The sequence below is a fragment of the Theobroma cacao genome, chromosome 7, assembly GCF_000208745.1.
Source record: "Theobroma cacao cultivar B97-61/B2 chromosome 7, Criollo_cocoa_genome_V2, whole genome shotgun sequence".
Lineage (NCBI taxonomy): Eukaryota > Viridiplantae > Streptophyta > Magnoliopsida > Malvales > Malvaceae > Theobroma > Theobroma cacao.
Genome location: NC_030856.1, coordinates 10,720,862 through 10,741,508, shown reverse-complemented (window position 1 = coordinate 10,741,508; position 20,647 = coordinate 10,720,862). Strand labels below are relative to the sequence as shown.

Genomic DNA, 20,647 nt, shown 5'->3' with positions numbered 1-20,647 from the left:
TGGAAATTTGGTGAATGAGAGTTCATGGTAGGTGAAAATGGACTTACAATTGAAATGGTCTAAAAAGACAAGAATCATGTTGAGGCCTCTGAACAAATGGGGATTCGAAGAGATTGAACTCAAAGGTCCTATATATTTCTAATCATGCCACTCCCTCTTTTATTTTTTGTTATAATTTTGAAGAAAGCCTCTCTCTCTCTGTCTTTTCATTCCTTTCATTTTTTTTACAATTAGATAGAGTTAATTATAAAATTAGAATAATTATATTTTATATTAAATGTAGAAAAAGAAGGAAAGAAATTGCTTATTTTTAAGTTTAAATCCAGATGAAAAGATGGAGCATAGCGGTATATACCAGATCATAGACAGTATCCAAATAGATCTGGACCCTTACTTCTGCAAATGCTGCATGGCCCAGGGTGCAGTAATATTTCGTTTGTAGGTCTTAATTCGTGTATCGTTGCACAACAAATAAATGAAACATATGCACAAAGAACGTTGCTTCATCGGTGTTTTTTTTTAAGTTGAAACGGTACTATCGTTTTATGGATACAAAAAAAAAAAAGAAGAAGAGGTGAATCGGATTCATCCAAATCTAAACTGGTTTAGCTTTAGGCTTACCTAATTTATTTTGCTTATGTAATTTGTTTTTTTATGCATGAATTAAATTTATGAAATTACTTTAAATTTAATTTGTTTTTTTATCCATACAGCTTTTCATCTTTGGCAATGGATGGACCCCTCTGTTTATGTCTTGCTCAACAACCATTTTGGCATCCTTATTGCATTGCGAGACTCTGGATTGACTTGGCAGCCTATAAGTATACTGCATGTTTCTCTTCTCATAACTATAATCACAAACATGAGTTGCTTACTAATCTTCTACCAGCTTCTCTGTCTTCTGTTGTTTTGCTTGAGTTCTCAGCCTACTCTTTCATCCTCTTCATTTGCCCCTTCAGCAACTCCCCTATGTTCTCACAACGAGGCTTCTGCTTTGATGAAATTTAAAAGCTCCTTTTCCATCAAACAAACTGCTCCTGGGGAATGCAAAGATACTAGCACCCCATCTTATCCCAAGACTGATTCATGGAAGGAAGGGATTGATTGCTGCTCATGGGATGGAGTCACTTGCGACAATAAAACAGGCCAAGTGATTGGCCTTGACTTGTGTTGCAGTTGGTTATATGGTGTCATTCCTTCCAACAGCAGTCTTTTCCATCTTCCACACCTGCAGAACCTTAACCTCGCATATAATGATTTTAACGGTTCCAAGATGTCATCTGAGTTTGCTCAGTTTACAAGTCTAATGCAACTCAACCTCACGGGGTCAGTCTTTGCAGGACAAATTCCACTGCAAATCTCCCACTTGTCAAAGTTGGTTTCACTTGATCTCTCTTGGAATTATCCTCAAGCACTAGACGAACGTACTTTGGCAGGGCTTGTTCAGAACCTAACAGAGGTGAGACAACTGTTTCTTGATGGAATCAACATGTATTCTATTAATCCGAATGTCTTGATGAATATATCCTCTTCTTTAAGCTCTCTTAGTCTTGGAGATTGTGGTTTGCAAGGAAAATTCCCAAAAAACATTTTTCACCTGCCAAACCTCAAGTTGCTCAATTTACGATACAATCATGATCTCAAAATCTATCTTCCAAACTTCAACCAGAGCAACCATCTTGAGCTATTAGATCTAAGTCTTACAAATCTCTCTGGAGCATTGCCTAATTCCATTGGCAATTTAGTTTCATTGAAATATTTGCTTCTAAGTCACACATCCTTCTCTGGAGCATTGCCTAATTCCATTGGCAATTTAGTTTCATTGGAACATTTGGATCTAAGTTTTATGAATCTCTCTGGAGCATTGCCTAATTCCATTGGCAATTTAGTTTCATTGAAAGATTTGGATCTAAGTTACACGTCCTTCTCTGGAGCATTGCCTAATTCCATTGGCAATTTAGTTTCATTGAAAGTTTTGGATTTAAGTTCTACGAATTTTTCTGGAGCATTGCCTAACTCAATTGGTAACCTAGTTTCCTTGGAAGAATTGAGTCTTGGAGGATGTAACTTTTCAGGAATAATTCCGAGATCATTAGGGAATCTCTCGCAACTCAATCACTTGAGGCTCTCAAATAATTATTTTAGTGGACAGATTCCGTCTTCACTCACAAACCTAACTCATCTTGAATTCTTGGACATCTCTCACAATCAACTACAAGATTCCATTCCAAATGAGGTAACTACTTTTCCTAATCTCATCAGTCTAGACTTATCTTTTAATTTCCTCAATGGTACACTTCCTTCATGGTTGTATACCACTTCCTCATTAATGTCCATAAATCTCCAACATAACCAGCTCAGTGGTTATATCAAGCAATTTCAACACATATCACTAGAAGAGATATTTTTACAGAATAATAAACTCCAAGGTTTGGATCCATCTTCAATGTCTCAACTTGTGAACCTTGCTTTGCTTGATTTATCATCAAATAATCTTAGTGGAATTGAAGAATCTGACCTGTTTTCGAAAGTCCAAAATCTCCAATACCTTGATCTTCCAAATAACAATCTATACTTCAACTCTAATCATGCCAGTGCTGATTATACATTGCCTAATCTTCAATTTTTGTATATGTCATCTTGCAATGTCAATCAATTCCCCCAATTTTTAAGAGGCTCAAAAGTTTTGAGGTATTTAGACCTTTCCAATAATAGAATTCACGACAAGATTCCCAAATGGATGTGGGATATTGGGAAAGACTCTTTGCAGTATTTAAATCTATCTCACAACTCTATGACAGAAGCAGGCCAACTTCCATGGAAGAATATCATAATCCTTGATCTAAGTTCGAATTTGATTCAAGGAGATCTTCCAATTCCACCTTTGACAACATCTGCTTTTTTGATCTCAAATAACAATTTAAATGGAGAGATGTCTGATCTCATATGCAATGTGAGTTGTCTTGAAAATTTAGACATATCTCACAACCATTTGAGTGGGATTATTCCGCAATGTTTTGGAAAATTAAGCAAAAGCCTTCGTATGTTGAATCTAGGGACGAACAAACTTCATGGAACCATTCCTTCAAAATTTGCAAAGGGATGTCAATTGAAGAATCTCAATTTGAATGTTAATCAATTGGAAGGGCCTTTAACACGATCCATCCTTAATTGTAGAAGTCTACAAGTACTAGATCTTGGTAACAATAAGATCAATGCTACATTCCCTCATTGGTTGGGAACTCTTCAAGAGCTAAAAGTTCTTGTAATGAAATCAAATCAAATGCACGGTTCCATAAATGGCAAAAGGCATATGCATTATTTTCGTAAGCTGCAAATTTTGGATCTCTCCAACAACAGTTTTACAGGACGGTTGCAAACTGGGTACATAGAAAATTTCAAGGCTATGATGAATGTCGAAGAAAATAGAAATGTCATGCCGTATATCGGGGGTTCTACTGAGAAAATGAGTCAATTTTACAGTTATTCTGTTCATTTGATCGAAAAAGGGCAAGAGGTTGAATTAATGAAAATTTTTGTGTCATTAACGATCATTGATCTATCAAATAACAAGTTTGAAGGAGAGATTCCAAGAGTTATTGGAAACCTTAGTTCAGTCATTGGGCTTAACCTTTCTCATAATCACCTTATTGGTCATATTCCACCATCATTTGGAAAATTGATCAATCTTGAATGGTTAGACCTATCCTCAAACAAGCTAGATGGAAAGATTCCAGAGCAATTGTTGAATCTGACAATGCTTTCTTCCCTAAACCTTTCCAAGAATAAACTTGTTGGGCGCATACCTGAAGGCAAACAATTCAACACGTTTGAGAACAGTTCCTATGAAGGGAATGATGGATTATGCGGTTTTCCACTCTCTAGAGATTGCAGCAGTAATGAAGCACAACAGCCACCACCTTCAAATTCACAAGAAGAAGATGGCTCAAAATCTGAAATTAGATTTGGGTGGAAAGTTGTGCTAATTGGATACATGTCCGGATTTATGTTTGGAGTGGGTATGGGATATGCTGTTTTTCGGACCGGTAAACCCAAATGGATTGTGAGCTTGGTTGAAGCCAAACATCATCGAAGGCCAAAAAAGTCAAACAGGAATGCTTGCACTAGTCGGACAAGGAGTTAGTAATCATCAATGAGACTGCAGGTATGTTAATTGTTGTTCATCAAATGCGCTTTTTATTTAGCTGTTGCTAGTTTCTTTTGGTTAAGGAAAAACAAAGGTTAGTAACAACATATGTGTTAACTTTGGCCTATATATATTATTTAAAGACAAATATATACGACAGCTTCAAAGTTTTTACGAATTAATCTGGTCTTTGCATGTTCATTAATTAAATACTTAGTCCATGTTAATTATTATAATACTTAGTCCTATATTTTTTACTATGATTTGTACTATCCTTTTCATTGCAATTATTTTGCAACCTTTGTGGGTAATTGATGAATACGATCAAAATACAGGTTTTGTTGAAATTAATGAAGAAGAAGATGAAGAAATCACAAAAGCTGCTGGAATTATTGATAACCCCACAATATGTGTGCTTTTCTTTTCTTTTTCTTTTTTTTTTTTCCAAAGCATGGTGTGCAATTTTCAAGAATAAAAGATGTTTTTCTTTTCGTTTGGTCAAAAACAACAGATGTTTAGGGTGGCTGTAATCTTCTTCTTTCAGTNTCTTTTCTTTTCTTTTTTCTTTTTTTTTTTCCAAAGCATGGTGTGCAATTTTCAAGAATAAAAGATGTTTTTCTTTTCGTTTGGTCAAAAACAACAGATGTTTAGGGTGGCTGTAATCTTCTTCTTTCAGTCTTTAGATTAGTTAGCTGCAATATAAATCACTTCTCAATAAATTAAATTTATTTTAAACCTAAGGATCTTGTACTTTATATTAAAAATCTTAATAAATTATTTCAAAAAATATTATATTAAAGGTTTCTAAGAAATAAAGTTAAGTGTGGACTAAGCCAAGTCAGTAAAATAATATTTTCTAATTTTAGGGTCAAGCATAAAAACCTCCTTAAAAATTACATTTATTGAATTTAAATGAAATTAACGTGAATTAAGCCAATGAAAGTGTGTTTGTTTATCCATTTTCTATTGATTAATATTATTTTCTTTTAATAAATTAGGTTTTTTCTCAATAAAAAAAGAAAGTCTTGAAATCTTTAGGTCTCAAGTTCAAGTCTTATTGTATGCTGACTTATTTATTAATTTATTATATGAATGTAATATGTGATATATATGAAAATAATTTTAATTGAAATTGAAATTTTTACTTATAATTGTAATTATCTCATAAGAAAATCTTACTTAGCTTTACTAAAGACAGGTTAAAGATGTAAAGTTACAAAATATAAAAGATGCTAAGTTGACATTGAGTATATTATAAAAAATTATAACATATTTGAGAATAGAAATTCTAAGAAGTCAATGAAAATAATTATAAATTATTTAGATAATAAAATAATAGTAAGAAATATATTTTAATTAATGATAATATATTATAAGAAATAAATAATATATTAAGAATGGAGAGAGGGCGTTGTGGGTTACCGGTTGCAGATACAAAAATTGATGAGAAAGGCATGAGGCCAAAGTCCGCTGCCCAAATTCGAATTTGAAAACATCCAACGGTAACGCAAACTTCAAACTCCTTCTCTCTTTCTCTTACCTTAATCCAGAAATCAACGCCCGAATCCAATAAAGCTTTCATTTCTCTTTTCTCTTTCTCTAATTGATTCATTCAAAAAGCATTTCCCTTTTTCTCTTTATTCTCAAAACTCTTTGTTTACTTGTCATTTCAAATCACAGAGTTCCTCTCTTTTCTTTGGCCATGGAACATATCAACGTTCCGCTGTGGACTGACCCACTTCTCCTCACTGACGTTTCTTCCCAACAACACAGCTCCAACTGTAAGATTTCACTAAATCCAACCCATCAGTTCTTTCCCCTCTTCATTTTATTTCATTCTTGTCTTGTTCTTCACCTTGGCAGATACTGATGCAGCCATGTCACGGCGCTCAATTAATCCATCTGTGCTGGATTCAGATTCTTCCCCTCAACCAAATTCTGGTAATTTCTTTTCTTTTTGATGTATTTCGGTTTTTTTAATTCGATATTAGGTGCATGTATCTCCCAATTAAAAAGAAAATGGGTTAGAATTTTCCGTCCTCGTCTTGATCCAAATTAAACTCGGTTTGTGTTTGCTGATGTAGATGTCGATGATCCTTGGAAAAATCAAAGCTTAAATGAAATTAGTACGCCAATTGGAGAAATTGATGGTAAACACTCTTTGCTTAGAGATGATTTTCTTCTTCTTTGCATCCAAGTGTTCTAAGGATGTAAATGGACTTATGTTTGGTTTCAGGCCGGTCCTTGTTGGGATTTTCTCTAACATCGCCAGACCTTGTTATATGCACTGGATCTCCTGATATTCCAGTAAAAAACTATGGAGATTCCCCTGAATTCTTGGAGAAAAATAGGTGTTCAATTGAGCTTTCTTTAGAGAATGGCATTGATGGATCTGATGCTAAAGCAAAGCACAAAACTCCCACTGTAAAGTTCTCCACCGTGTGCCAAACCTTCGAAAAAGAAATGTCCCCGGACTCTTCCTTTGAGCTGCTTCCATTACCAGAAAGTGCAGACTATCTACACAAGGAGCATGAACACCTTCCTGTTATAAGCATCAATGCAGGGTGCATAAATGGAGCAGTGGAATTAGATGGTGTCATTTATTCGGATGACGATTGTTATGTGGGTGGTGATGTTATAAGGACTGATACTATGGTTGGAGATGGAGTGGGAAATTCATTGTACAACACAGCACGATATGGTGACTTCTCATACAAGTTTTCATCATTGGAGCCTGGTTTTTACAACATTGATCTGCATTTTGCTGAAATAGTTTTCACCACCGGTCCACCTGGAATTAGAGTATTTGATGTATTTATACAACAAGAGAAGGTAAGAAAACCGGATTTTATGCTTCTGATCTACATTACACTAAATGATTAGTATTGTTTTCTGATCAAGTTTGATTGAACGGATTGTAGGTTGTGTCCGGCCTAGACATATATGGCCAGGTAGGTGCAAACAAGCCTCTGGTTATATCTAACATTAACACTTTTTTTGATAGCGGTGGGGGCTTACTCATTAGATTTGAAGGATTAATGAGGAGTCCAACTGTATGTGGTATTACTGTAAGGAAAGATTCTCGTGCAAGTAAGTTTGTAGCTTGGATACTTATCTTTGATCTCTCTGCTTATTCATATTGTCTAAAACTAAAAATGTAGGCATACTTATTTAAGGTTCTACGGGACAAACCTCATATTAAAAGCCAGAAGTGTTTGCAACATTCTTGATAGAAAATAGTTCCCTGCAAACCATTTATTTATTGTTTTTCAGAAAAAATAGTAGCCCTCGGCTTGAAGTCAAGAACTCAAACTTTTACTGAAAAAATTTGTGCAACAGGTTTTAAAGAAGCTGAATCACAGGAAGTCATGGGAATTGCTGAATTGAGAGATCATGAGTCACTAAGAGTAATGGAACTCTCTATAACTTTTTCAAGGTTTGAAAGGAGAGCTGAAAATAGGAAGTAAACAAAATTTGAGATCATTTAAAATTGATTGCTTGCAGGATATGAGTGATTGTGGGGTGGAAGTAAAATACGAACAGCTGCAAAGAGATAATGAGCGCCAAAGTAAGGAATTAGCAGAAATGAGGAGAGCCTTTGAAGGGCTTAAGAGGGAGAACCAACTTAAGAGTAAAGAGTGTCAAGAAGCGTGCAAATCTTTACAGGAGCTTCAAAATGAGCTTATGCGCAAATCAATGCATGTTGGCTCATTAGGTATGAACTTCTTTTTGTCTTTTTCCCTTTTGTTAACCTGTAACTGCCTAACACTTGCTTGCATATGGAACAAATGCTGTTATATCCATTTACAGCCTTTGCAATTGAGGGACAAGTGAAAGAAAAGAGCAGATGGTTCTCATCATTGAGGGACCTGACCAGAAAATTGAAGGTATAAAATTGCAACAGAATGATGCATCTATAATTAATACAAAGCTAGAACTTTAATTTCAAAATTTTAAGAGGTTCCAATTTGCAGATAATGAAAATGGAACACATCAAGCTATCAGAGGAGGTATCCATGTATAATAATTGCTTCAAGGATATCAATGAAATTGGCTCTTCAATTCTGTCCAGAAGTAAGTTAGCATCTAGCCTACACAGTTAATCATAATTTATAGTTTTTAATCACCTCACGAATCCATTTTCTTTAGTCTCTTTTATAATCCCATTACCATATTTCCAAAAGTAAACCAGCAGGCAGATTTGCATGAAGATCTCAAGATTAAATTTCTCAGAGGGGCAAAAGAAAGGAAAGAACTCTACAACAAGGTTCTAGAATTGAAAGGTTAGCCACATTCAATATTCCATATTAAAATCTAAAATAGGTTCAAAATTTTGAGACTCAAAATTTTCATTTGTTGCAGGAAACATAAGAGTCTTTTGCCGGTGTAGGCCTCTAAATTCTGAAGAAATAGCAGCAGGAGCTTCAATGGCTGTTGATTTCGAATCCGCGAAAGATGGTGAACTCACTGTACTATCAAAAGGTGCTCCTAGAAAACCTTTAAGTTTGATGCTGTTTTTGGCCCTCAAGCAGACCAAGGTAATGCCATTTCTTGTAGCTGTTTTGGGCTCACTGCAAAATTTTTCTAATGCTCCTTTCAGTGAATATTTTTAATAATTTACTTCTGTTGCTTGTTTTGTTTAGCTGATGTTTTCCAAGACACAGCTCCATTTGCTACCTCAGTTCTAGATGGCTACAATGTCTGCATTTTTGCTTATGGACAGACGGGGACAGGAAAAACTTTTACAATGGAGGGTACAAAAGAAGCCCGTGGAGTAAATTTTAGGACTCTTGAGGAATTGTTTCGCATAATTAATGAGCGGCAGAAGTTATATCGATATGAGATATCAGTCAGTGTCTTAGAAGTATACAATGAACAGATAAGAGATTTACTGGTTTCAGGCTCTCAGCAAGGCACGGGGCCAAAAAGGTGGAGTAATTTTGTTTTAGCCTTTTTCTTCGACATTTTTTACTTTTCCAGAATGGTTATGCCAACTTTTGCTACATGAGTTTCATACATCATTTTGTTGCTTATTTCATCCTGATGAGCGATTAACTGTGTCAAATAGTATCAGTACTTTTTATTATCCTCATGCGAAAATGTTTCTGGAACAGAGTTTTCTTTTTGGATTTATTTCAGGTGTTAGAGGAGGAATTTTCCATGAACACTCAATCATAAACTATAAAATTTTGTGCTTGTCCCTAGCAAAATTCATTCTGTAATATTGGTGATCTAAACTTTGCAACTTTTGTTGACTGAGACTTCAGCATTGATAAACGATTATCTATTCTTATGAAATTTCAAATAGCTAACACTTTTCATATCAATGTGGCTACTTGTAGGCTTGAAATAAGGCAAGTGGGTGAAGGAATGCATGATGTCCCAGGGCTCGTTGAAGCGCATGTAAACAACATGAACGAGGTCTGGGAAGTCCTACAGACTGGCAGTAATGCAAGGGCTGTTGGCTCAACCAATGCCAACGAGCATAGCAGTAGATCCCACTGGTCTGTCTGTCAAAGTTGATTTTAAATTCAGTACTCGTTGCACAAAGTGTGTTTAAACACAGCTAAATGCCAGCTTATGGGTCACTCTTTATGCAGCATACATTGTGTGATGGTTCAGGGAGAGAATTTGTTGAATGGGGAATGCACAAAAAGCAAGCTATGGTTGGTGGACCTAGCTGGAAGTGAACGAGTAGCAAAAACAGAAGTGCATGGAGAAAGACTTAAGGAAACTCAAAATATTAACAGATCTTTGTCTGCACTCGGTGATGTCATATCTGCTCTTGCTACAAAAAGCCCTCACATTCCTTTCAGGTCATAAAAATACAGAGATGAGTACTTCTAAATAATTAAGAGCGTAGAAATCAGTAGTGTTTCATAGGTTTTAAACTTAACTGTACTTTAATCATGCAGGAATTCAAAGCTGACACACTTGCTTCAAGACTCTCTCGGTACATTTTTATCTTTATACCCCCTAACAAGGAAATTACTCTGACATAAATGATAAAAACAAGTCAAGTTTAAATTTCCTTTATTTTTTACTTTCATGGTTAAACTTCTGCTATTTCTTTCATTGGATTTCCACAGAGATAGAAGTAAAAAGCCTGATAATTAGGTTTATGTTTGTTAGGAGGAGATTCAAAGACACTCATGTTTGTACAAATCAGTCCTCAGGAGAATGACCTTGGTGAGACTCTATGCTCTCTGAACTTTGCAAGTAGAGTGAGAGGGATAGAGTTGGGTCCGGCAAAGAAGCAAATGGACTGCTCAGAACTTCTGAGATGCAAACAGATGGTACAACCAGCAACTTATTGGCAACATTTCTTAAGCCTAATTTATCATTTTGATGTTACCAATGACAATTCTCTTCTGGACCTAAAAGGTTGAGAAATCAAAGCAAGAAATGAAGATCAAAGATTTGCAAATCAGGAAGATGGAGGAAACAATTCATTGTTTAGACTTGAAGATGAAGGATAAAGACCTAAAAAACAAGAACCTGCAAGACAAGGTATTGCATAGTGTAAACTTATCGAACAATCTTGAAATTATTCAATATCTTTTTGCTCGTGGAGCTGCAAGTCTGCAATTGATTTGTAATTCCAAATTCCCTTTTACTTGACATTATAGTCCTAACAGGTTTCATTTCTCCAGGTGAAAGAACTGGAGTCGCAGCTACTCATTGAGAGGAAGCTAGCACGTCAGCATGTCGATACAAAGATAGCTGAGCAGCAGCAGCAACAGCAACAAATTAAACAGCAGAATGAGGAGCTCAGTAATTCAGCAATGAGGCCACCACTGGCACTTCGACTCTTGGGAGCTAACAAGAATTTGAATGAAGTTTCAAATGGAGCATTGATGAAAGAGCAAGTAAATCTCACTCGTCCGCTTATGGAAAATAGCTTCAGGCCTTTACCTCTTTCTTTAACAGATGGCTGCATCCAGCACATTGATGCAGCAGAAAAAGAAAACAATCCTGAGGCGGCTGAACAACTGCGACTACTACCAAAGAAGACAGGAAGAGCCTCAATCTGCCCAACCGCAAGACGAATGTCAGTATCCTCAGCTCCAAGGCGCAACTCTTTAATACCACTGCCAAGTGCACCTAGCTTAGCGCAGCTGGCACCACCATTTCTACCATTGCCACCCCAACCAGATATAAAGGAAGAGGAAGATGAGTTTATTCCTGAACAAACGGTATGCAACAGTCCCAAAGGAATGAAAAGCGCGAGTAAGAAGCTGAGCAGCATTTTGAGACGAAGCCTTCAGAAGAAAGTTCAGCTAAAGTCCCCAATGCAGCAACATCTGAGAAGAGGTGTTAACGTGGGGATGGACAGGGTTAGAGTTTCAATCGGAAGTCGAGGGAGGATGGCCAGTAGAGTACTGCTAGGCAATGGTAGAAGAGGAGCAGGAACCAAGGAAATTCAGCACAAACAAAACCACAAAGAAAAGGAGAGAGGGTGGAATATTGGAACAGTTGGGAGGACTGCAATCTAACAGCTCAAGACTCTTCTTTATATCTTTCCATGTACAGTAGTAGGATGTACTCCTTTTGTTGCACAGGCAACAGGTAAAAAGAAAAACAACAAAAACAAAAACAAGTGTGTGTATCTTCCTGGATGATGCTAATCATCTGCCTTGACTCTTTTGCTTGCTAATCGTAAATGGGTTGATTGATTATTATATTAAAAACTTTTATTAAAAAGAAAAAGAAAAGAAAGGGAAAAGTTGTGAATCTTTTGATTTATACTAATTGGATTCATGTACAGCAAATCATGTGTATGAAAACTAAATGACAAACTCCATAAAACTACTAATATCAAAACCTCATCATCTCTCTCCTCTTTAATTTGACAATATACTCCTAACAAAAAGGTTTGACAAAACAACACTAAGCATGCTTCCTAGGTTTATTATTGTTACTATTATGAACATAATCATAGTAATTGCCATTACTATTTTTATTATTCCTATTTTTCGTCATCAAATAATCAAGTCCTTTCCAAAGCCAACGCCTCCTCTTCACATGGCCCACATGCCCCCTCTTCCTCGCCACCCCACCCACCACCTCCGGCGGCTTGTAGTGCCTGATCAAGGGCCATTTGATCCCATCAAAGAACGGGTGTCGTTTTATATCCTGCGCACCCCTGGTGCACCCTAGCCTCCTCCTCGGGTCTTTTACCAACAATTTCCCGATCAAATCGTTTGCCTCCGCAGTTCCCGCCTCTTCTATCTCCGTCACGTGGAGGAATCTTACTTGCCTGCTAGAAGCTATGTTACGAAGTGTGCTGTCCTTACTGCCTCCCTTGAACGGTGTCGTTCCGTATAATAACTCGTAAACGAACACCCCAAACGCCCACCAGTCAACGCCGTTACCGTGGCCGTTTCCGGAAACGAGCTCCGGTGCTAAATACTCGTGGGTCCCGACGCATGACCGGGAAAACGCCGTTACCGGTTCAGCTACGAACTCTGGATCAACTTCTTCTTCTTCTCCTGAATCGGCGACGGAACCAAAACAACCGCCGGTGAAACAGTTCTGCCTTGACTTTCGACTTTTGCGGCTCTGGAATTTAAAGGTGGGGACCACATCAGCCTTGAAACACAAATCGAAATCCGACAACATAATATGCCCATCTTCACGTAACAAAATGTTTTCAGGCTTAAGATCCCTGTAAACTATCCCTAAAGCATGTAAATACTCTAAGGCAACTAACACTTCCGCCGCAAAAAACCGGACCGCCGTTAAAGGGAAGCGATTTCCTGGTTGTTTACGTAGAAGAGAATGGAGGTCCCCGTTAGGGCAAAAGTCAATGAGGAGACAGGTGTAATGAGAAGCTTGGATGTGGGCGTAAAGCGTTGGAAGAAAAGGATGGTCCAGCATGGATAAGATTTCTGCTTCCATTTGAACGTGGGAGAGTTTCTTGTTGCTTAATGTATCCCTGTCGATTACTTTTAGAGCGAAGGTGGCGCTGTTGCAGTCCCTAAGCTGACAGAGGAAGACTCTTCCAAGGTTCCCGGTTCCCAAATGGCGAATGAGCTTGAGGTGACGAAGGTGGAGGTTCCCGTCGGAGGAGAGGTTGGTGGCTGCCTTGATGGCTGACCATCGTGCATCCCATTTGCGGTGGTGGAGGGTGGTGATATTACTGGTGGTGGTGGTGGTAGTGGAACAGGAAAGGCGGGATTCGTTGAAGCTGAGGGTAAGGCTAGAGCGCGCTAAACTGGAACGAGCACTAGAGGAAGGGACGGTCCTGTCGGTGGTGGTGGAGGTGAAGCTGAAGTCCAGATCGGTGTCTGGGAAATAGGTTTCTTCGTCCATAACTAATTCGTTTAGAGTCGAGAGTTAAAAGAGTTTTCGGGTCTGATTCCCTATATATAAAAGCGAAAAAGGAAACTGAGAGAGAACCTGTGGGGTACAAAGGAATTGATTAGAAGCCGTTTGGTTGACCCAACTATACTCTAAAAAATTTGTATAAACAGAAAGAAAGAGAGAGGAGACAAAGGAAGGTATTGGGTTTAGGGTTTTTCTACGTAATAAAAGAAAAGAATTGCATGGGAGATGGAGGAATGCAAGGAATAAATGAATAGAATATGAGAGAGAGGGGCAGTTGAGTGAGCTCCAAAAAGGAAGCAACCCCTTCATTTGTTTAACCTCTAGAACTAGGAGCTCATTAGCTGCGAGAGTTAGCGTCCAAAATAAATGAGAGAGGCAACGGCTAGTCGGCCGCCTGTATGCGCAGCTCATGGCCTTTTTATTATCCACTGTTGTGTGCAGACAAAGCTGTGTATCAAGCAGTTTACATTAATCCCAAGACAAGAAGTTCGATTATGGTAGTTAAAAATGGATGAGAAATTAAGAATTCAGTGTGCGGCGGTGCGGCATAGCTACCACCTACAATTTGACTCTACATTTAAGTTTCTTTTCATATTAGTAATTAATAACTCTATGTCGGAATCAATGGTATAACAACTAGCACAAAGTCGGCAAATTCATTATACTTACGGACTATGAAAATTACATTGAAGGTCGATTTTGATATATGGACATCAGCTTTGCAATAAGCATAACAAAGTGAAAGAAAATATTATTATAAATAGTTGGATTATGTGTCAAAAAATGTAAATAAAAATGGGGTTTTCGTTTGATTTTTGCTTTCCCAACATTCATTGTATCTTGGCAATGTGAGAGAGGAAACATATACAAGGAATTGATGTTGTTGTAGCTTGTAAACCAAGGCAGCTACCTCCAGCTAAAGCCTTTAAAGGACGGATTTACTTTCCATGACAATTAATGGCCACATGCAACTCTTTCATAGCTTATCCGTTTTCTACATTAACTCTATCTATGTATATGTATTGAATTCAAGTATACTTCTTCACACATTACATAAATATTTTGATTTTAGTGTAGAATAAACTTTATTTATTTTGTTCAATGTCGATTTGTAACACTTGATATATCCATATACATTAAACTATATATATATATATACATATATAACATTTGATAAAATAGCATACAATCTAGTACATAACTAAAATCATTCCTGTAGGAAGTGTTGAGTGAGTAGAGTTGTTCTAAAAGTGTTATAAAAAAATTAAAATAGCAGTTGACAAACTTAATACAGAAGTGATGTAAAATATATAAAAAAAATATTTGAAAATATGGTAATTTAATAAATAAAAAATAAAAAGACTCAACTTTATTAAATTAAATCATGAAATTCAAAATGAAATAAATAGTATAATTTTGTATTAATTAAAAATAATAAAACAATTAAACAAAGATTGACTATTTGAACCAAATTACAAAGATAAATGTGTCTAACAAAAATTTTAGGGATTATTGAAGGACAAAATAAAAATTGTATTTGTAGTTTCCTCTAAAAACCCAGGTGAGCTTCTTAAGTTTAAAATTATAAGAGTCCAATGCCTTACTCTCGGTTTTAGAGTAGAATAATAACTCTTGCATATATTGGGCCAAACACCTATTTACATACAAATACCTTTTTTTTTACCATTAATAATATTGACAAAGAAACTTAGAAACTAACATCTAATATATATTTTTCTTTTTTTTTTACTTCTTTACATAAAAACATTGAAAATCTATTGTATAAATTTTTTTTCAAATTTTAATATTAAATACAACATAATAAAAACTTTTTACCTTAGTTTTGGTAAATTTTCAAAAAAAAAGAAAAAGAAAAAGAAAAACGTTATGTTAAGACAGGAGAGAATAAAAAATGAAAAGCAATTTAGAAATGATGAAGAGCGACGGTGGAGGGCATGTGGAGGCGCCAACATTACCGCATCTCGCTAGGGTTGGGACCCACGTAAAAAAGAGGCCTCAGGATGCTGTCTGCCCCGTGATCAACCAGTGGGCCCCACCATGCCGCCACCCTAAACTCATTCAAAATGAATAATTCATTCATTTATGAATATATTGAATAAACTATTAATTTGAACCCCCAAAAAAAATCTCTAATCTTTAATAATAATAATAATAATTCATCAATAATTATCATCATCTCAACTTCCTAAGTAGCCAAGTCCATACTAATAATGCAGGCAAAGAAATTATGAGCATGTCCTTTTCCTCCTGCTCCCAAAGGCGTATCTATTTCTTGCACTTGTCTATTCAATTGGCTCTCTTTACTTCCAACTTCCAATTATATTTACTTATGTATTTGTCAATTAAAATATATTTACTTAAGATTTGAGGGATAGAACAGTTTCCAAATTAAAAAGGTGTTATGAAATCATAAAAAAGAGAAAAAGAGAACGAGAGCTTTCGGGAGTTTTTTTTAGTGACGTCACAATTTATCACTTAAAAAAGAAATTTATGCTTAAATTATATTATTCCAATTCAAAAAGAAAAATAATATTTCAATTCATTTATTAATACATGATCTCTCTTAAAAAGAGTAAGGTTTGAATTTCTCTCCTCAAATATAAAAAAAAAAAATAATAATAAGATAATTATATACTTATTAGAATGCTTATTTGCTTCAAAAAGATATCTTAATTGTTAAAATATCAAATTTGTATGTTCTTGTGAAAAAATGTAAGATTATAATAAAATATAAGAGAATTTACTGTCGGTCATACAATCCAAAAATCATGTATATTCAAAAAATAAATATTGTTTATATATTTTTATTTTTTGAGAAGGGAAAGGAAAGATTGGAACACAAATAAAGGAGGTACACACCCATCATTAAATTCATTGCTCAAGTGCTCATAATACCCATTGCTTTAATTGCTGTCCGTATTGTTTCTTGGACTACAAAATCTTCTATATGATAGTTTTTTTTTTTTTTAAATTGCTTCTACTTCTACTTCTATATGATAGTTATTGTGCAAGGTTTTCACTTACATGAAACCATGAAGCCTGATTTTATATTAATGGCATAAACTATGTATCTCAAGATTATTCTTCCTTTTTCTTCTCCAAGAAGAGAATGAATTTAATATACAAAAAGAATACAACTTCACCTCCAACAACAACAACACCACAACTAAACTAAGAATAAGCTGAAGCAGCTCATGACAGCAAGAACAGAAAACACTAGGTTCAGATATCCCTATTTTCATTATCCTTCCCATTTAATAAACTTACTACCAATTTTTCATATTTATGAGAATGACTGATTATAAGTCTATATGCTATTATTTTTAATTACTCAATCGTTAAAAGATAATAGATTAATTTCCAAGTGACATTTCATATAACCATCCACACTAATCATGTCCACATAATAATAGAATTTAATATTTAAACTTTTTTTAATTCCAAAAAAAATTTAATAATTTTTATTTTTAATTATCAAATGGGTAAGTTCATGTAACAAAAAGTAATTAATGTGAATACTGATATGAAATGTCACCTGAAAAATCGTTATTTTTTAATGATTAAGTAATTAAAAGAGTAGCACTTATAAAGATTAGTGAATAAAATGTTAATTTTTTAAAATTAAATTATCAAAATAAAACATCTCAAAAAATTTATCTATGATAATAATAATAATAGTGTAATATTGTGAGGATCAATGACAATAATAAAAGAAAAATAATGAATAGATGAGCTGTCCAAGATGTGCCAACCCTAACAACATTTCCCCAATGAGAGTAAAAAGGTTAATACTAATGGTGCATATATATTAATTAATGCATGTTGGAATTGCTCAATGACCATGTTATAATTAACCCTCTTTTTCTTAAACAGGAAACTTCAATGGTTTAATTTTGGAACTTTCAATTAGAGAATAAATTAAAGAAGGGAAGAAGTTGCATTTCATAATCAAAATTGAATCAAATTTCATAACCATAAAAAAAAATTAATGTGGACAGGTCGTGCAATATGCCCAACTTGGATCATCAGGTGATCTTTATCATATGTACTTGTGTAATAATCAGCCAAGTTGATGTCCTCCACCAATGCCATATGACCCTTCTAATTTCACCAACATGTTATATCCTGACTAATTCTATCACAACTCCTCCTATGCCCACTCAATCGCAATGCATTTTGTATAACTTTTAACACCTTTGATCACGTAAAAAGAGCCGAATAATATATCACTCGAATCAATTGTCGACATTCAAATCTTTACATACGTCAATAAATAAAATTGCTCTTTTATGACATGTTACATTCTTGATTTTTTTTTAAGATAAATTAGAATTTTTATTTATTTAAAAAAAATTACGAAACTATTATATAAAACGATACCTTATCAAGATAGTATAAGAAAGAGAATAAAATCCTTCTTTTTTCTTAACGTGTTAAATAAAAGCAGAAACAAACCAATTCAATCGCAATGGAATCAGACACCACAACACAGAATACACAATCAAATGTAGAATCCCATATACAGAAAACTCTCGAGAAACATGATTGACTCATCTCACCACAACCAAAATGGTGATAACTGATGATCTAGTCAAAATAGTGATAATAGTTGTCAAGAAATAAGCCTAGATTAAGGTTCTTCTTCATTGTTCATAGAGAGATGGTCATGGTAGGGCCAGATGGCAAGTGCATGTGCCTCCAGCCTGCTTATGTTTAGTACTAATATGATAGGATTATAAGTTAAGAAATGGCAAATTGTTAGCGTATGTCCATAGAAAATGGGATGTTGGCTTTGAAATGTGTAATGTTCTGCTGTTGCTTCTGCATATGAGTGGGTCCATATTAAGGAGTGAGGCCCACCGTTTTGCAAGCAACCAATTTCTGGGCCCTTTCATTTTATTATGCTGGGTAGACCTAAATTTTTCATTTTATGCTCATCAAAATTTGATTATTTGCATCAACAAAAGGGTTGTGATCTCCACTCAAACCTAACAGCTTCCATTGGTATTATGGACCATAATGTAAATTCATTGGCACGATATGAGTAAGAAAGTTGCAGGGTATTTTTTTTTTTTTTAGAATTTAGGAGAAAGAGATTTAAAGTTTATTATTTAAATTTGAAATCATACATCAATCAATGAGTCAAATATTCGGATGCAGTAAGAAAGTTGTAAGATTTTTTTTTTTTATAATTGAAGGAGTGAGGATTTGAACTCTGCTCTTTAGATAAAAAGATTACACATTAATTAATGAGTTAAATGCTCGAATGCTATGAGTAAGAAAATTGCAGGGTTGAAGGAACTTATTTGACAACAAAGTTATTTGCAAAAAGGGATATTGGCAACATGGGGAATCTGTTATGATGAAGACATGAATGGGATATTCTGGCTTCAAAAGGTAGAAGAAAGCTGTTGGAGAAAATATCAAAGATGAATGATGGTGAGAGTGAGAGTCATTGGTGTTCCCCTTTGTTTAAAGACTGAGCCATGTGACCCAATTGGACTGGCTGTCTCCATCACCAACATATCGGATTTCATAACATTCTACACAAAATTACCTACATATCTTGCCTATAACGACATTTACACCTGAACCATTTTTGTACCTTCATTTTTAGAATATGACTTTTAAAGCGAAATCTTGAGAATTCCATTACTATAAAATCCCGAAGCTAGGTTTAATTCTATTATTCTTATACGCGTAATTTTAAAATACATGATTCGATAAAGATATGATTTATAAAACGAGAAAAATTATTTTTATGATTTATTTTAAAATTAATTAAATATGTAAAATGAAAACTAGATAAGGATAGCAAAATGGGCATTGAACTTTGATCCAGTCCAAAGCACAAGAAAGTCTATTGTTCCCACTTGGCTATACCATTCATTCATTCACCCATAAATAGCTTGTAGAAACCACAAACGTCTCAACATTCATTTATTAAGGGATGGTTTGTTGCAAGCAAGGACAAAAATAACAATAAAGGGCCGACACCCAACCTTCATCTCTCTTTAATAGGTACAATGTATCTATCCATTCCTAAGACTATATAATCCCATACTTTATGTAAGCCTAACATTAAATCAAATAACAATACCCTAGCATATTTTTTTTATATTCAATGTTTATTTAGCTATATATCAAGGTCTTTTCTAGTGGCTCACCACATTGTCATAGTGTCACATGCAATTAACTTCCAAAATTTTAAGCATCCTAGTCAGAGACTCCTAATCATTAACTTAGATCCCATAAATTGTAAATAATTAGAGGGGAAGAAGCAGTGGTGCAAATACATGGAACCAATCAGCAACATTTTTATAATTAAAAATAATTTATCAAGTTTAAAAAATTCAACTATAAAATATGCCTGTGGCTGTGGCTTCTGTTGTATGTGTCTGGTGAGTGGTGGCCCACCAAAAATGGGAATTGGATGAAATGTCAAAATGAGAAAGAGGAAGATGTCTGAGGGCGTTGAATTAGCACAAGTACAAGGATTTTATATAGAACTGGATGCCCCCAACTTGGTTAATTATAGTTATTTTCAGTCGCAGCAGCAGCAGAAGAGAGCATTTTCAGAATAAACAAGGAAGAAAAATAAGCACAACCTCCTTATCATGGAATAATAACAAAGTTAAAGCCCAGCTCAGCTGTAATGTTCCTTCATTTTTGGCTGCTTAAAAAGTAACTTGATTAGCTAGTTGAGATGCCACCTGGAATATTCAAAAACAAATTTGTTCCTTCTCTTTTTTCTTTTATCAAGGATAATGCCACCTGGGGGCTGGGACTTGAGCAGCCCCTACCATCCCCCCACCCTCCCTTTTTCTTGGTGTTGGAACATAGGTAGGATCATTTGATTCCAACCCCATTAAAACATTCATAGACATCTTCATGAGGAAAATGTTGGTTAGTATTAACTCGGGTTTAAGTTGAGTTAAAGAAGGCCAATTTCTATTGGACTCCATTGACAGACATGCACAAGAGGAAGGTTGCATCTTCAGCCCTATATGAGATTTTAGCGTTTAGGATTTTGGACCTAGTTCAACTTCTCTGATTCATGGTTGCACATATTGAACCTACTAAGAAATTCAAAGTGGCCAGGCTCATCTTGTACCATTCCCATGTTTCAGATATAACTTGTGGAAGTTT

General features: G+C 35.2%; 4 protein-coding genes across 4 annotated transcripts; 3 read left to right on the top strand and 1 right to left on the bottom strand.

Moving 5' to 3' along the window:
• LOC108662778 (receptor like protein 30-like) lies at positions 734-2,097 on the top strand. The gene is made up of 2 exons (XM_018124353.1): positions 734-1,459; positions 2,076-2,097. The coding sequence occupies exons 1-2, from the start codon at positions 734-736 to the stop codon at positions 2,079-2,081; spliced, it is 732 nt and encodes a 243-aa protein (XP_017979842.1). The 3' UTR covers positions 2,082-2,097.
• LOC108662777 (receptor-like protein 12) lies at positions 2,447-3,900 on the top strand. Its single transcript, XM_018124352.1, has 2 exons — positions 2,447-3,793; positions 3,886-3,900. The coding sequence occupies exons 1-2, from the start codon at positions 2,447-2,449 to the stop codon at positions 3,898-3,900; spliced, it is 1,362 nt and encodes a 453-aa protein (XP_017979841.1).
• On the top strand, positions 5,691-11,829 carry LOC18594634. The gene is given in 19 exon segments (XM_018124641.1): positions 5,691-5,928; positions 6,011-6,088; positions 6,232-6,297; positions 6,384-6,979; positions 7,069-7,237; positions 7,487-7,554; positions 7,652-7,862; positions 7,958-8,034; positions 8,122-8,221; positions 8,332-8,430; positions 8,510-8,635; positions 8,638-8,685; positions 8,791-9,076; positions 9,490-9,651; positions 9,748-9,963; positions 10,063-10,100; positions 10,280-10,443; positions 10,532-10,657; positions 10,801-11,829. Coding segments are annotated over 19 exon segments (3,552 nt in total). The 5' UTR covers positions 5,691-5,849; the 3' UTR covers positions 11,644-11,829.
• LOC18594633 (serine/threonine-protein kinase WAG1) lies at positions 11,864-13,647 on the bottom strand. The gene has a single exon (XM_007022256.2). The coding sequence runs from the start codon at positions 13,460-13,462 to the stop codon at positions 12,038-12,040; it is 1,425 nt and encodes a 474-aa protein (XP_007022318.2). The 5' UTR covers positions 13,463-13,647; the 3' UTR covers positions 11,864-12,037.